Source organism: Lepidothrix coronata, unplaced genomic scaffold (genome assembly GCF_001604755.1).
Source record: "Lepidothrix coronata isolate B3197 unplaced genomic scaffold, Lepidothrix_coronata-1.0 Scaffold308, whole genome shotgun sequence".
Taxonomy (NCBI): domain Eukaryota; kingdom Metazoa; phylum Chordata; class Aves; order Passeriformes; family Pipridae; genus Lepidothrix; species Lepidothrix coronata.
Genome location: NW_016690488.1, coordinates 153656 through 167387, shown reverse-complemented (window position 1 = coordinate 167387; position 13732 = coordinate 153656). Strand labels below are relative to the sequence as shown.

At 58.5% G+C, this 13732-nt stretch overlaps 1 protein-coding gene across 1 annotated transcript in view; it reads right to left on the bottom strand.

Moving 5' to 3' along the window:
- Nucleotides 1-13732, bottom strand: part of DNAH17 (dynein axonemal heavy chain 17) — a 35129-nt gene that overhangs the window by 20431 nt on the left and 966 nt on the right. Inside the window, exons 3-39 of the mRNA XM_017837678.1 lie at nucleotides 12923-13116; nucleotides 12473-12665; nucleotides 12287-12386; nucleotides 12065-12150; nucleotides 11801-11926; nucleotides 11401-11556; nucleotides 11238-11321; nucleotides 10728-10895; nucleotides 10356-10472; nucleotides 9982-10250; nucleotides 9663-9858; nucleotides 9392-9538; nucleotides 9012-9120; nucleotides 8777-8880; nucleotides 8533-8673; nucleotides 8260-8403; nucleotides 7877-8059; nucleotides 7517-7777; nucleotides 7240-7409; nucleotides 6773-6995; nucleotides 6577-6693; nucleotides 6372-6458; nucleotides 5992-6144; nucleotides 5391-5639; nucleotides 5041-5163; nucleotides 4469-4816; nucleotides 4297-4388; nucleotides 4029-4155; nucleotides 3655-3807; nucleotides 3140-3265; nucleotides 2880-2987; nucleotides 2628-2759; nucleotides 2174-2334; nucleotides 1922-2078; nucleotides 1550-1654; nucleotides 948-1105; nucleotides 320-458 (exon numbers count right to left, since the gene is read on the bottom strand). Of these exons, the coding sequence (XP_017693167.1) occupies nucleotides 320-458; nucleotides 948-1105; nucleotides 1550-1654; nucleotides 1922-2078; nucleotides 2174-2334; nucleotides 2628-2759; nucleotides 2880-2987; nucleotides 3140-3265; nucleotides 3655-3807; nucleotides 4029-4155; nucleotides 4297-4388; nucleotides 4469-4816; nucleotides 5041-5163; nucleotides 5391-5639; nucleotides 5992-6144; nucleotides 6372-6458; nucleotides 6577-6693; nucleotides 6773-6995; nucleotides 7240-7409; nucleotides 7517-7777; nucleotides 7877-8059; nucleotides 8260-8403; nucleotides 8533-8673; nucleotides 8777-8880; nucleotides 9012-9120; nucleotides 9392-9538; nucleotides 9663-9858; nucleotides 9982-10250; nucleotides 10356-10472; nucleotides 10728-10895; nucleotides 11238-11321; nucleotides 11401-11556; nucleotides 11801-11926; nucleotides 12065-12150; nucleotides 12287-12386; nucleotides 12473-12665; nucleotides 12923-13116 (5706 nt within the window). The remainder of the gene's footprint in view (nucleotides 1-319; nucleotides 459-947; nucleotides 1106-1549; nucleotides 1655-1921; nucleotides 2079-2173; nucleotides 2335-2627; nucleotides 2760-2879; nucleotides 2988-3139; nucleotides 3266-3654; nucleotides 3808-4028; nucleotides 4156-4296; nucleotides 4389-4468; nucleotides 4817-5040; nucleotides 5164-5390; nucleotides 5640-5991; nucleotides 6145-6371; nucleotides 6459-6576; nucleotides 6694-6772; nucleotides 6996-7239; nucleotides 7410-7516; nucleotides 7778-7876; nucleotides 8060-8259; nucleotides 8404-8532; nucleotides 8674-8776; nucleotides 8881-9011; nucleotides 9121-9391; nucleotides 9539-9662; nucleotides 9859-9981; nucleotides 10251-10355; nucleotides 10473-10727; nucleotides 10896-11237; nucleotides 11322-11400; nucleotides 11557-11800; nucleotides 11927-12064; nucleotides 12151-12286; nucleotides 12387-12472; nucleotides 12666-12922; nucleotides 13117-13732) is intronic.

Here is a 13732-nt window from a genome sequence, read left to right as displayed (position 1 = left end):
TAATTCTAATAATTCTAATTCTAATAATTCTAATTCTAATAATTCTAATTCTAATAATTCTAATTCTAATAATTCTAATTCTAATAATTCTAATTCTAATTCTAATTCCATGTTATTCTACTTTTGGCCTTCTTGATTCCTTCCCTAAGGCAGAAAGATACCATATGATGCACCAGATGGAAGTGGAACTTGTCCTGCCATAGACCTGAGCTGTGCAGAACATCACCCCACGCATCACCACCAGCAATCCCACTACAGTGTTTCAGGTCTGAAGTTCAAATGGACTCTTTCCTCTATCCTGTGTGATATTGTTAATTACCTGTTTCGACAACAGCTCTTTGCAGAGTGTGTACAGAGTGATGAACTTTCTTGCCAGCAGCCTGGCATCGAGAAACCCCTCTGCCACGAGCATGATTTCACAGATCAGTTCAAAATCAGGGACCACCATGGCGCAGGGTCTGCAGAGGAGCACAGAGGTTGGCAGGGCTGCACACCATGTCTTTGCCCTCCCATAGCCCGCAGGGTTTGCCCCTGAGTTTCCAGTACAAATCCTTCCCTGCTGCAGTTACACTGCTGGGGGCCCATGTCCCCACTGGATCAGGGCACCCGGCCCTTCTGCACTCACCATTTGAGTTCCTCCAAGGACAAGGATCCCACAGCAACCCTGCAACTCCCCTTCCAGCACTCCACCGCCTTTTTGTCTTATTGTCAATTGGATTTTTAGCTGGGGTGGCAATTAGACCCCCTGAGCATCCTCTTCCCCAGCTGAGCGGCCCAGCTCGCCCAGCCTGGCCACCTCTGGGGAGTGACAGGGCTGTCCCTTGGTGCCAAGGACTCCCTGATGCCAAGGCCACCACTGCACACAAACACCCTCAGCTTAGGACACGCAATGGATGTGACTCATGAGTGCCACCACACAGGTAAGTGCTGTGATGACACCCACCCACCTGAACAGAGCCTTTAGATTCTCAGGCAGCTCTGTGCGCCCGGCGTAGCCAGGGTTCATGGTGATGAACAGCCCAACCGATGGGACCAGGGAGATAATCTCTCCAAGGAAGTTGAATGTTTTCTTCTTGGCACGGATTGCATCTTGAATACATTTCACCTGTCAGGTGAGCAGAGGTGTTAGTGCTGGCAGCTCCCAGCTCCCTGTCCCATGCTCTGGCTCACCTTCAGCACCCCTCAAAGCGACCTTGGGATTTGTCTGTGCCAGGAATAGCACTGAGTTCTTACTGAAGCCACAACAGCAGGAGAGCTGGCCTAAAACCAGCTCCTTCCCAGTCACCCCAACTCCCTGTCCCGGGCAAAGGCAGAGCTGGGGGGTGACAGGTTATTGGGACAGGACACAGCTGGGCTGTGTGGTTCAACTGTGCCCAAATCACCAGCACTGCTCTGCTTCCACCCACCACCCTGTGTGCAAACAAGATACAGTGGAGAGAACGGCAGCAAGTTGTCCCATGAGTCACATTTAGCTGGGATAGCACCCAGGATGTGAGCTGGGAAGTCTCTTTGGCACCCAGTGCCACAAGGTTGTGGGAACAGTGCGCACCTGCACCGCGATGACAGACAGGACCTCCACCAAAATGCGATTGAACTCGTCAAAGCAGCCCCAGGCGCCTGTCTGAGCCAGTCCCTTGTAGATGTTCCCACAGGACTGGAGAGAAACAGAGCATCAGGATGGGGCTCAGGTGCTGTGATCCTGCATGGCAGCTGCAATGGGGGGTTTGGTGACAAAGCTTGAGTGCAGAGAGCTGCTTGTGCTTTATGGATTCTGCCCTTCCCTAAGGAAATGCCCCACAGTGATATGGCCCCATGCCCCTGGGCTCCCCCGTGCTCCCAGAGACCAAACCAGGGACCCCCTTGTCTTGGATATCCCTTGGTTCTCACCTCGGTGTCACCATCCTGTTGCCCCGTGCCCTACCTTGTAGTCCATCTGCTCAGAGCAGTTGAACACGTAGACCATCATGCCCACCGCCCGGCCCAGGTCCTTGGTGGTCTCAGTCTTCCCAGTGCCCGCAGGGCCTGCGGGGGCCCCGCCCATATAGAGGTGGAGGGACTGTGTCAGGGTGATGTAGCACCTGTGAAGGGAGGACACTGGGGCTGAGCAGGGCCAGTGGTGTGGCACGGCCACAGAGCCGCAGGCAGCAGCAAGTGTGGGGAGCCGAGTCCCAACCTGTCCGTCAGGGGGGTGATGACCAGCCGGGGGGTGTTCCCCAGGTACTCGTAGGCGTACTGGAGCTGAGCGTCGCAGATGTTGGCGTAGCAGTGCTTCTTCCCCTCGTCCCAGCGGTGCCGGAGCTGGGACTGCCAGGCGAACGCCTGGTCGCTCTCCACCTGCAGAGCAGCCAGCTGTGGAAGGCAGGTGAGCACCGGTGCTGCCCACCCCAGCCCGCTGGGACAGCAAGCTCCCATTCATGCTTTGGGACCGTTCACCGCCTCCCAACACAAGGAGAGTGTGCAAAAAGGTTCCAGTGCCATGCTGGGGCAGTGCCATCACTCCTCGTGGCTCAGCTCAGCCCACACCTGCCAACCGCAGTGCCCAGCCCAAAAGTAATAGAGTGACAGGAAGTCTGTGCTCAGAAGTGCTGAGAGACAGTGCAGTAAAAATACCCTCTTGTACCAAATACCTTTGTTTGGATCATTTTGGCCACAACGTCCCTGGAGTGGACATCAATGGTACAGATCGTCATGATCTTCATCCTGTCTCCAGCACTCAGGTTCCCAAGGAGCAGAGAAATGAGGGCATTCAGCCGAGCAATCTGGGGAAGCAAAGAAATGATGCACATAGAGACAATGCCCTCATTTTCCCACCTCCTGGTGACTCCCAGCCTGGCAGAGGGGCTTGGGCCAGCTCTGGGTCAGGTCCAGATGATGCCAACCTGCTTTTTGTTATAGTCCTTCAGGGCATTCTCGTAGCCTTTCTGCAGACTTGAAAAGGCAACACCAACCTCTGAGGTCCACGAGATCTGGGTGCACGTCAGGGCGACCTGCAGCAAACCACAAGGAAAACACGGCCATAGAGGGGAACACATTGCCCGCACTATGGCTCAGGGCAGGTGTCTGCAGCTCCCAGGGATCTCTGTCTCCTCCTCTTCCTCTCAGAGCCTGGCTCAGCCTGGCCCCACGCAGCAGCACCCACCTGTGCCGGGTAGTCGAACACCCACTGCTCCCGCGGCTTCGCCTCGTAGGTGACCAGGGCCCGGGGGATGAGCTGCCGCAGCGTCGAGCGCATGCGCTCCAGCACCCGGTTCAGCCAAATCTCAACCTGAGGGGTCACATCCAGCAGAGCTGAGCGAGCGGCTCCCAGCCTGTGTCCCCTCAGGCTGCTCAAACCTCTCCCTGTGCAACAAGCTGCAGGAGAGATCCCGGTGCTGGCCCCGCAGGGCACATCCCATGGGAGGCGATGGAGGGTGGTCTGAGGGTGAACAGCAGAGGGGAAACCACCTTGTAACCCCCGAGGGGCTGTGAGGCTGTGCAGGTTCACAAGACTGCACTGTTCTGCACCTCTAAGGCAGGTCCTATTTCTGGGGTTTTTGGCCAAAAAGCTTTGTGATTACATTTTTAAACTCCTGCCAAGCTGTTAGTGCACAACCAGCAAAAGGCTCATCCCCATCCCCATCCCAGCAAGCGGAGGCTCCGCAAAGCTCAGCTGACCTGGCCGGACAGGTCACAGTCTGCGTCGAAGGGCACGTACTCCCCGTCCCGGCTGAACATCCCCTGGGCCACCTTCAGGGGCTTCTTGTCCGAGCTCAGCTGGAAGTTCAGCTTGGCCACACTGTCGAACAGCTTCGTCAGGTGCCGGGACACCTGAGAGCAGAGGCACAGCCACCATCAGGAGCCCCGTCACGCATGGAGGTGTGATCAGCACTTGGATCTACCTCCGGGTGCTCCCTAGGCACTGCACCCCCGGGAAGGGGGGATCAGGGATGGTGTTCTACTGTTAGGGTGAAAAATGTTCTAAAACTGCTCAAACTGGTTAGCAGGGAAGAGGCAGAGGACTCACCCCCGTGCTCACACACAACCTATACCTCAAGGGGCTCGGTCCCCTTTGATAAAATATCCAGCAAGTCCGCAGAGGAGACAAAGTAGAACCGGGGAAAAGCCAGTCTTTTGGTCTCGAGGTATTCAGCCAAGGCCTTCTCACAGACCTCCAGCCTGGAAGAAAATGGAAAAACCTGCTGTCAACCCTACATATGGGTTTTACTCTTTGCTCAGTCCTTGTCGGTGCTACTTTGGGGGAATCAACCCCTTCCTCTGGCCCCCTCAAATGCTCCACTGGGATGACTGAACCCTTACCTGTCCTGCAGTGCTTCCAGCCGGTCGAGCAGCCTGGGCTTGTTGGTGCATTCGACCACATTGGGAGTTTTTTCTGCATCAGCCATTAGCTCCTGAAGAGGAAAAACACTTAAGTCCACCTGAAGCGGCAGCGAGCCATGGGGTGAATGTGGAGTGGGAATGGGATTCGCACTCGGAAATCTTGGTCGATGGTATCAAACTTCTTTGACTCCTCTGGCAGTTGGTTGCGGGTGTCTTCAGAGGCGATGAATATTGTTTCCAGGTGACCCCACTTCCTCTGCACCTCAAACCACGTGTTGATAACGGCGTCAGCTGTTGACAGCTTCTGCTGCCAGTCTTGTGCCTCCCGGAGGAAGAAGGCTCGGTACTTGGAGGCTAACACATTCTGCAGCTGCACTTGGTTGTCCTCCAGTGTCTCGATGAGCAACTCATCTGCCTTGAGCAGTGGGAGTCCAGTCCTGCTGTGGGGCTCGTACTCAAACTGCATTGCTGCCCAGGTAGTATCCAGGGTATTCAGCACCTGCAGTCGGGGCAGGAGGATGAGCTGGGCACCACGGTGCTGAGTCCAGCCCCTGCGGGAAGGCAGGGCAGCAGAGGAACACCTGCTCCAGGCAGCAGCTCCACGAGCTCCCTGCTGCCTATGGACTCCAGTCCCAAGAGCCAGAACACAAGCACTCATCAGCCACAGAGCCACATTGGCACAGGGCTCTCAGCAAAGCAGGGGAGGAGCCGAGCCCTGTTTACCTTCTCCATCCCTGCCTCCTTCGTGGCTTTGTCCACGATGCCGCGAACCTCCTCCTCGAACTTGTGCAGGTTCAGCTGCAGCAGATCCGCGAGGGTGGTGTCCTCAGACATGGTGAAGTCCACCTGGAGAGGAACCGGCACGTTTGGGCCACGGACTCCCCTCTGGGGAGAGGCAATCCAGCAGCTCACCCAAATGAGCTCATTAACACCTGCATTTGGAGACCCTACACAAATATTTGCATGTGGCCAGATTTAAACCCGATGGCACCCTTCCCTTGCTGGGTGTGGATCTCAGGAGCCTCTTGGGCCAGGGGCTGGAGCCAGGGATGGGCGGGAAGACTTGGGAGCACCTTAGTTGCCTGCACAAGCTCCTGCCAGTGGCGGTCCCTGATGGCTGGGTTCTGCAGCTCGCTCACAGCGCGCAAAGACGTGATCATGTTCTTCATGTTGCTGTCCAGCCCAATGAATGCGTCCCAGCTCTTCACCTCCTTATCCAAGCTCCGGATGTCTTTAGCAAATTTCTTGCACTCAATATCCATATCCTCAACGTTGAGCTCATTCCACCTGGTCGTCTTCCAGGTGTCAATGCTCATGTTCACCTGGCCCCCGGATACATTTTCACAGACATGTGATTAGCAAAAGCATTCCTGCCCAGAATGAAGAGCAGCAAACCCAGTGCCCCCATGCTCCACAGGTGCACACACCATGCAGCTGTGCTGGGGTGTGCAGCCCCCCACACCTGTCTCATCCTCCCTCTGACAGCGATGAGCTCTCTAAGAGCTACAACAGCTCTGCATCTTTGGCTGGCAATGCCTGGCTGGCGTGGGGTGCCCATGCTGTGCCTGGTGCATGTGCCAGGTGCCCGTGCCAGCCAAGAGCAGCCTGCTGTCCAGCCCTTGCCTGAAGGCAGTGTTGTGCATTGTGTCCTGGCTCCCCGACCGTGGCACGTACCAGGTTGACCATGTCCCAGAGCTCCTTCAGCAGGCGCAGCTCCTTGCGACACGCTTTGAGCTGTTTGTATTCTGGGACTGGCACCTCAAACAGCCCAGCTGAGGAGGCCAGGTCTGCCATGTCCCTCTCCATGGCCAAGACGTTCTTCTGTTGCTGGATGGAGAAAAGGAGAAGGTTTCAGCCAGAGATTGTGTGCCAGGGACATGTCTCCTACTCCAGTGGTGGCTCCATCCCTGCTGCAGGGCCAGATCCTCCCTGTCGGGCTGGGAGCTGGAGCCAAAACCAGAGCAGCTGCCCCACCCCAGCACCCAATGCCAGGGATGGCCATGCAGTGCCAGGGGGGACACTAGTCGCACTGGTGTCCTCTTCCCCTTTCTTACCCTGTTCAGTGACTTGTAGGGGTTCGGGTCCGTGTATGAAAAAGGGGCTTTTCCCTGGAAAGTCTCCCGGAAAGCGTGCTGCTGGACCTGTGTGGGAGGACGGGGCTCAGGGGGACGGTCGGGACCCGGCAGTCGGGAAGAGCAGCGGGGTCTTCCCGAAGCTGCTGAAGAGCTGCCCATGTGCCCCCAGCCCCCAGGCAGGCACCTCGAACTCCTGGCACTTCCCACGGAGGACGGCAGCCTCGCTGGCTTGCAGGGGTGCCGCGCTGTCCGCAACTCGCAGGCAGAGCCTCTTGTTGTTGTCCCAGCGCCCAGGCAGGTTCTGCAGTGGGCACCGTGTGGGGTCACCAGTCTGGCCCCAGGGAGCCTCTGCCCATCTCCCCGCACCCCGAGCAGCCTACTTTAAGTTGCAGGTGGATCTGCTCCGGCATCTCATCCCCGTAAGTCTGGAGTAGGTCAACTGTTTCCTTCAGGGGCTCAAACATGCAGTCGGTCACTGCCTGCCTCTCCCTGACCCTTGCCAGATGTCCCATCACTTCCACCAGCCCATCATAGTCTCCCTCCTCCAGAGGTTTACTCAAGCCAGCAGTAGACTCTTTGATAAAATCCTCCAGCTCCTGGAGACTGGGAGGACAATGGCACTCACCAGGCGTCCCTGATGGGGCTCAGGGCTCACCCTGCAGGGCCAGGGCATGGCACCCCATGGACTCGGCCCTGATGGTGTCTGGAACCTTCACCTGCACCTCCACAACTCTGTCCCCTGCAGCCAGCCCTGCCCTGGCACACAGAGGTGCCTGTGCCACAGCCCAGCTGAGCTCAGGTCAATGGGAGTGCCACGTCCCCAGGCCAGGGCTCACCAGGCCCTTACCTGGAGGTGACGTGGTGGGAGAGGTACTGCCGGAGCACCAGGCTCTGGCCCTTGATGGCATCCAGCAGTGCTTTCTTGAAGAGGCGACAGTCGCTCTGCAGCCACCCCCCAAACACTGTGGTGTCGTCAAACCCCAACACCTCTTCGTGCAGCGCCTCGAGTGCATCGATCTGAGGACAAGAACAGGTCACAGCCCACAGCTGCCACCTCCCTGGACACTTCATGTCCTTCAGGGCAACCCAAGCACCCAGCACATCCCCAGGAACTCATCCCACACCTCCTGCTTAAAGAGCTGGAGGGATGGGATCCCAGATGTCGCAGGCTCTTCTGGCTGTGGCTCTGGCTGCGTCTCTTCAGGCCTGGGGGCACTGCCCAAGGTAAGGAAGCGCTGCAGGAACTCCTCAGGGGTCTCCTGCCACAGGTGGGAGTGCTCCTCAAAGCTGGCGCTGAACTCCTCGCCCTCTGCCATTGTGCTGACCACCAGTGACACCACCTTGTCCCGCATCCTCCCAAGATCTGGCTGCTCCTCCACTGCGGTCTGAAGGGACGGGCAGAGCTTGGGGACCAGCTGGGGGCACCGGGCTCCTCACCCACCTCCCGCTGAGCCGGGAGTTGCTGCCGCCGGCCATGGACTCACCTTATAGCTGACTGCCCCCTCCAGGAGCCGTGGCATGGAGGCCACTGCTGCCTCGGTGTCCCCGAGCAGCCCCTCCATCAGCGTCAAGAAGCTGTCGCCAGCCCCCACCTCCAGTGAAGGCTGGTACCGCACCCGGCCCTCGCACAGCTCCATCTGCACCTCGAACAACGGGAACACCTCGGCCTGGAAAAGGGCAGTGCCTGGCATGGGGCTTCATGTCCCATGGCCCCCAGCCCTGCAAGAGACAGGGACAACGGGGGACACCAGCCCTGCTGGGGAGCACTGCAATAGGCACGTTGGTGCAGTGGCCACTCAGCAAACTGACAGTGAGCGGTGGGACACCCCAAGCCCACCACACCTGCTGCAGGCACACTGGGACCTACATCAGGGTTCATGTTGCTGAGCAGCATCTGTAGGGATTTCTGGACAAATCTGCAGAGCCCATCCAACACAATTCTGTCTATGTGTCCCACATACTTCAGCCATATCTGCGAGGACTTGTCAGCCTTAAACAGAGTTGCATTCTCCTGCCATGGGAAAACCAGCGAGTGTTTGTCAGTGAACATCCAGCAAAGGCACTGGCTCCTGGCACTGCAGGCAAAGCCTTCCTTGTGGCCCCTGTGGGCCCATCCAACACTCCATCCCATGGGCCTCACCTCCACCATCCCCTGGATCCTTGTGCCCGTGTTCTCGATGGCAGTGCGGCGCTCAGTTAAGGCATTTTCTCTCCCATCCAGGTCCAGGAATGGAGCTGTCTTGTGGTCCTTCCTTCTAAACAAGGGAGTGGCTGAGCAGTCCTGCAAGGAGGAGAGAATGGGGCTGCTTTGCTGAGCCAGGGAAAGGAAAATCCCAGCTGGATGTGTCCCAGAAAGATGCTTGTGAAGCACTATCAAATGTTACCTCCATCAGCTGGGTGATGTTATTCAGGTTCAGCTTTGCTCTCTGGACCCGTCTCTGCAGGTCTTGCAGGGTGTCCCTTATCTCCTGGATGTATTCCATGACACCTGGGAGAAAAATGCACACATAAACAGTTTGTGCAGACACCTCCAGGGGTGCAGGAGGCCAGAGGGTGTTGGGGACCCCCCAAACGCAGAGAGGATCCCCAGCCTTGGATGGCCGAGGTGGGGGTTGGTACCTTCATGGTTCCAGAACAGAGACTGCTCAGCGCTGGCCAAGCGGCCGTCCAGGGCCTCCAGCTCTCCTGTCACCAGTGGCTGCTCCACCGGCAGCAGCCGCTGCTTCACCTGGGGCCAACACAGCCACAGGTGAGTGCCCAGGTGGAGCAGGGACCCTGCTCCAGTCCAACACTGAGGAACAGGGTTCCCACCCCTCCAACACAGAACTGGGGGGTGGGAGGAGGATGGCAGCAGCCACAGCTTGGCCTACCCACAGGATGGGCAGGGACCTGAGGTGCCAGTGATGTGCCTGTGGTACCCCAATCCCCCAGCCCCTCTCAGCCTGGCTGGGGCTCAGGGCATGGAAAAGCAGCAGGGTAGACTCTCTTTCAGAACCTGCCTCATTGTACCAGCCCACGATGAGCGACAGGTTGTCCCCAAGCTTTTGGAAAGTCTCATTTTGGGCAAAGAGGTGCTCGGCATTCTCCGGGATGTCCTGCTGCTGCTGGATTTTCAGGTACTTCACCTCCCGCAGGACAGCAATGAGCTGTGAGACACCATCGCCAGGAAGGGGTTTGTTGGCAAAACCCACCACACCTCAGGCAGCCCCTGAGACTGCAGAATTCACACTGGGGTGAGAGATTGCTGGTGTTCCCCGTGCCAGCACCAACCTCTTTGCTGAAGTTCACACTGAGGAGGGCAGAGTTGGGGTCCCTCCGGAGCAAGGGCTGCTCCAGGCTGAAGTGGCATTCCTTGCCGGCTCCACACGCCCACTCCCTGTAGACCCTCTTGCCGTAACCTTGCAGCAGCCCCATCATTTCCTCATACTTCCCAGACACCAGCTCAGCCTCAGCACCCACCATGGCACTGTCAGGGGCACAATAAAGCAGCAGCTGCTGCAGCAGGACATGGGAGGGGACCCAGGCCAGGCTGGATCCTGCCCGGCTGCTGCCCCATGTCCCCATGAGGTGACAGGGGACCCGCACGTACGGGTGGTCGATGGCCAGCAAGTCCCTGCGTGGCCCCTCCAGCCGCTGCTGCAGCTCCAGAGCCCACTTCATCTGCCCGGCCACCGGTGGCAGGTTCTTGTGGATGGGCGGGGCTCCCCCGGGGGGTGGCCGGCACACAGCCTGGGTGTCGTACAGCACCTTCACACTCTCCAGCTCAGCCTCAAACATTGCCAGCAGGGCCATGTAGCAGGGGGAAGCCTCAGCTCTGACCAAGGGTCGCTCCAGCACGGAGGCAAACATGCGCACCAGCTGTGGGGGAGAGAGGTGCTGGTTCCTGTGCCCTGGAGCACCCCTGGGATCCCGGTGACTCCCGGTCCCTGCAGGTGCCAGGCTGCCAAGCCGGGGTACAGGTACCTTCACGGCAGCTGACAGGTTGTTGCAGTCATCAAAGCCCTGGCAGAAGATAGCAGCCAGCTGCCTGTTTGCATCCTGAACCTTCTTCTGGAACTCTGCAAAGTCTCTGTTCCATTGCTGCCAGCAAGAGCAAAATGATTTAAACTGGCACAGCCCCTGTGCCTCCTTCACAAATCCTTCCTGAAATGTTTGCTAAACTTGGAGGGCCCAGAGCCCCATGACCTGCCCCATAGCCAGCCCTCTGCTGCTGTGGGACAGTCCCATGGGCTGCTCTGCAGTGTGTTCTGGCAAGAGATTTTTTTCTTCTCACTTAGCAAATGTTTACACCTCCATCCCAGCATCCATTACATTTCCATCCCAGCATCTGCTCACCTCTTCATTGGGATCCAAGGGATCATATTTGCAATCAGCAAAACTCTTGGTGACTTCACAGACCTCTTCGGAGATCCGCAACACCCAGTTCCCAAGGAAGTTTCCTCGCACCCCTCCCAGAACTGTCTTCTCCAGCTTCAGGAAGTCAATGGCTGCCTGGAACAGCTCCTGGCAAGCACAAACCCCCATTTCACTTGGCTCCCCCTGTCCCAGGCTGCAGGTGCAGGAGCTGCAGCACTGGCACAGGGCTGCATCCTGCCCATGAACCATTCCTGAGGACCATTCTCCCAGGGATGCTCCCTGGCCTGGCTGGGGGGTGGCCGTCCTGTCCTGTGGGCTCAGGGCCAGGAGGGCTGTGCTGGGAATGGTGCCACAATGCTCCCAGCAATGTCCCATTGCTTCAGCGGCCCCAGCCCACCCGGTGCTGCTCTCAGGGACCACCCCAGGATCCCCATGGCAGGGAAGGCCCAGCTGCAGCTGGCACTGTGCCCCAAAATGCTGTGCTGTCACCTCGATGGTCTTGAGCCTGTGTAAGAAGGCGTCCATCCTCCTGAAGGTACGGGTTGGGGGGAACTCCCACAGCTGTGGCTCCTCCTGGGAGGGGAAAGGGTCTGTCAGTCAGTGGGGCTGGCATGGAGGGGGCTGGGTGCCTGCACACTGTCCCTACACTCACCGGGAACAACGTGGGCATCAGGTTGGAGCAGTAAGTGCTGTAGGACTGGAAGAACTTCTCTATTGTGGAGATGCTCAGTTTGATTCCCTCCAGGGTCTCCTGAGGTTCTCCTTGCAGCCCCTTCAGCACGTCCTCAGGGCTCAGGAACTTCTGGGTCTGGGACAGACAGATGCAGGCAGGGACTATTGTCAGGAGGGTGTGAAGGCTCCTCCTGTCCCCTTCATCCCCATGGCCTTGCTGGTTGCCACCTGCAGCCCTTGCCTGCCCCAGACCCCCCCAGCCCTACAAGGGCCTCTGCTGTTCCCTTGTCTGGGGTGTCTCTGTGTCACCGCAGCTGGACTCCCCACACCTGTCCCAGTGGGGCAGCTGGAGGGGATGTGGGTCGGTGCTGGGGCTGTACCATGGTGATGAGGAGGTTGCAGATCTCCTGCAGGACACGGGCTACGTGGGCGGGTGAGTGGTAGAGCTGGCAGTGAACCCGGAGCAGGCAGACAGTGCATAGCACCTTGGGCACAAAGGGCTGCAGCTGTGGGAGCAGAGCCCCATCAGTGTGGGGACATGGCAGAGCTGGGGGCATGTGCCCCCCCTGCAGCCTCTGGGGCTCTTCGCCGCCACCCAGATGAGGCAGCCAGGCTGTGCCTGGTTATTTTGCCACATTACTTACCTGGGAATAATCCGCTTGTTCCACCTCCTCCAGCAGCACCTGCAGCGGTTGCAGATGGAGGCTGACATCTTTGGCTTCCTCCAGGCCTGGGACAGGGAGAAAACTCTGGGTCAGGATGGGGACACCCTGTCAGAGGCAGCCACCACCACGTCACCACCACATCCAGCCGAACACTGAGGAACAGGGTCCCCACCCCTCCAACACGGAACTGGGGGGCCTCACCAGCATTGACAGCCTTGAACATGTTCTGCAATGATGGCCAGTAGCAGCTGTTGGCCTTCTCCAGCGTCTTGGCCAGCACTGTCACTTGGGGCGAGAGCAGCTGGTACAGGAGAGGTGGCAGGCTCAGCATAGGGGGCTCAGCACGGGGGGCTCAGCACGGGGAGTCCACTGCGGGTGAGGCAGTACCTGGTCATTGATACACTGCAGGTTGGTCATCCTCGTCTGCCAGAACTCAAACTCGACCCTGGGCAGGGGGTGCACTCCCTCCAGCAGCAGCCGTGCTGAGTCCTGGCTCAAGATCTCTTCAATCTGCTGGGACCACTCGACGATGACAGTCTCGATGGAGTGCAGCACTGGACCGTCTGCAGGCCCCACCAGGCTGAAAGGCAGACAGGTTATGCCCCAGAGGAGCCATAAACTGCCCCAGGGGAACCCCAAACAGCCGGGGGAGCCCCTCGTGCCTGCTTGTGCAGAGGCCTGGCATGGGCCCCTCAAACCTTCTCTGCTGCAGGGGTGGCTGTGCCCAGGGGTGTGCAGGGACTAAGCCAGTGTCCCAGTTCCTCCTCCCTGAGGAACTTGCGCTGCCTGGGCCCCTGTTTGCCTTTTCTGGCACCAAGTGGTGCCAGCAGCACCCACCAGTCCAAGGCGGCGCCGGAGTCGTCCCAGCTGATCAGGTGCTCAGGCAGTGGGAGCAGCGGCTTCCCCTGGATCTTCCCGCCCATCATAAACATCTTGTTCTGCAGCTGGTGGGTCTGTTGCACAACATCCTCCACCACCATCTTGGGCCAGCCGAGCCCCTGCTCCTCACTCAGGAGCAGGGGGGACACAACCTGGAGGACAAGGCTGGGTTGGGTGCTCTCTCAGGCACTCCCGTGCTCAGGGCAGTGGGTGGTCGTGCTGCCCGTCCCAGTGTCCCTTCTCGCTGCCCATCACAGCACAGTCTCAGCCCAGCCACAGCTCCAGCGGCCACCAATGGGTTTTCCTGATGTTCCTGTCATCAGTGTGATCAGGAGCCCCCTTGGTCTGGGTTTCCAGCTCTCATGGGCTGGGAAGTGTTGGGAGTGGCACAGTGAGAGCACCCAGCAGGGTCAGGGGCTGGAACACAGGCAAAAGCCCCCGGCACTGCAGGGGAATCATGGGGGCTCCTGGGGCCAGTGCAACTTTTGGGTACTCTGGGCTGGCACTGGGAATATTCGTGGGAAGTTTGAGAGAAATCCACTCAGAAATTTCCCAGATGTGGGGCAGGGGGGAGGGGACATTACAATGAGTTTCTAAAACCACAGGGAGGAAGTGATCTAGTTGGGCCCAGGAGAAAACTGGGCTGGTGACCTTCCCCCAGCTCTTGTCCTGGTGGGGCTCATGCAGCCTAGCACAGGAGTCACCAAAAGGTCAGGGCCACTGCCTGGGGCAAGTTTTTTCTATAAATTTCTGTTTCTTTTGGAGACC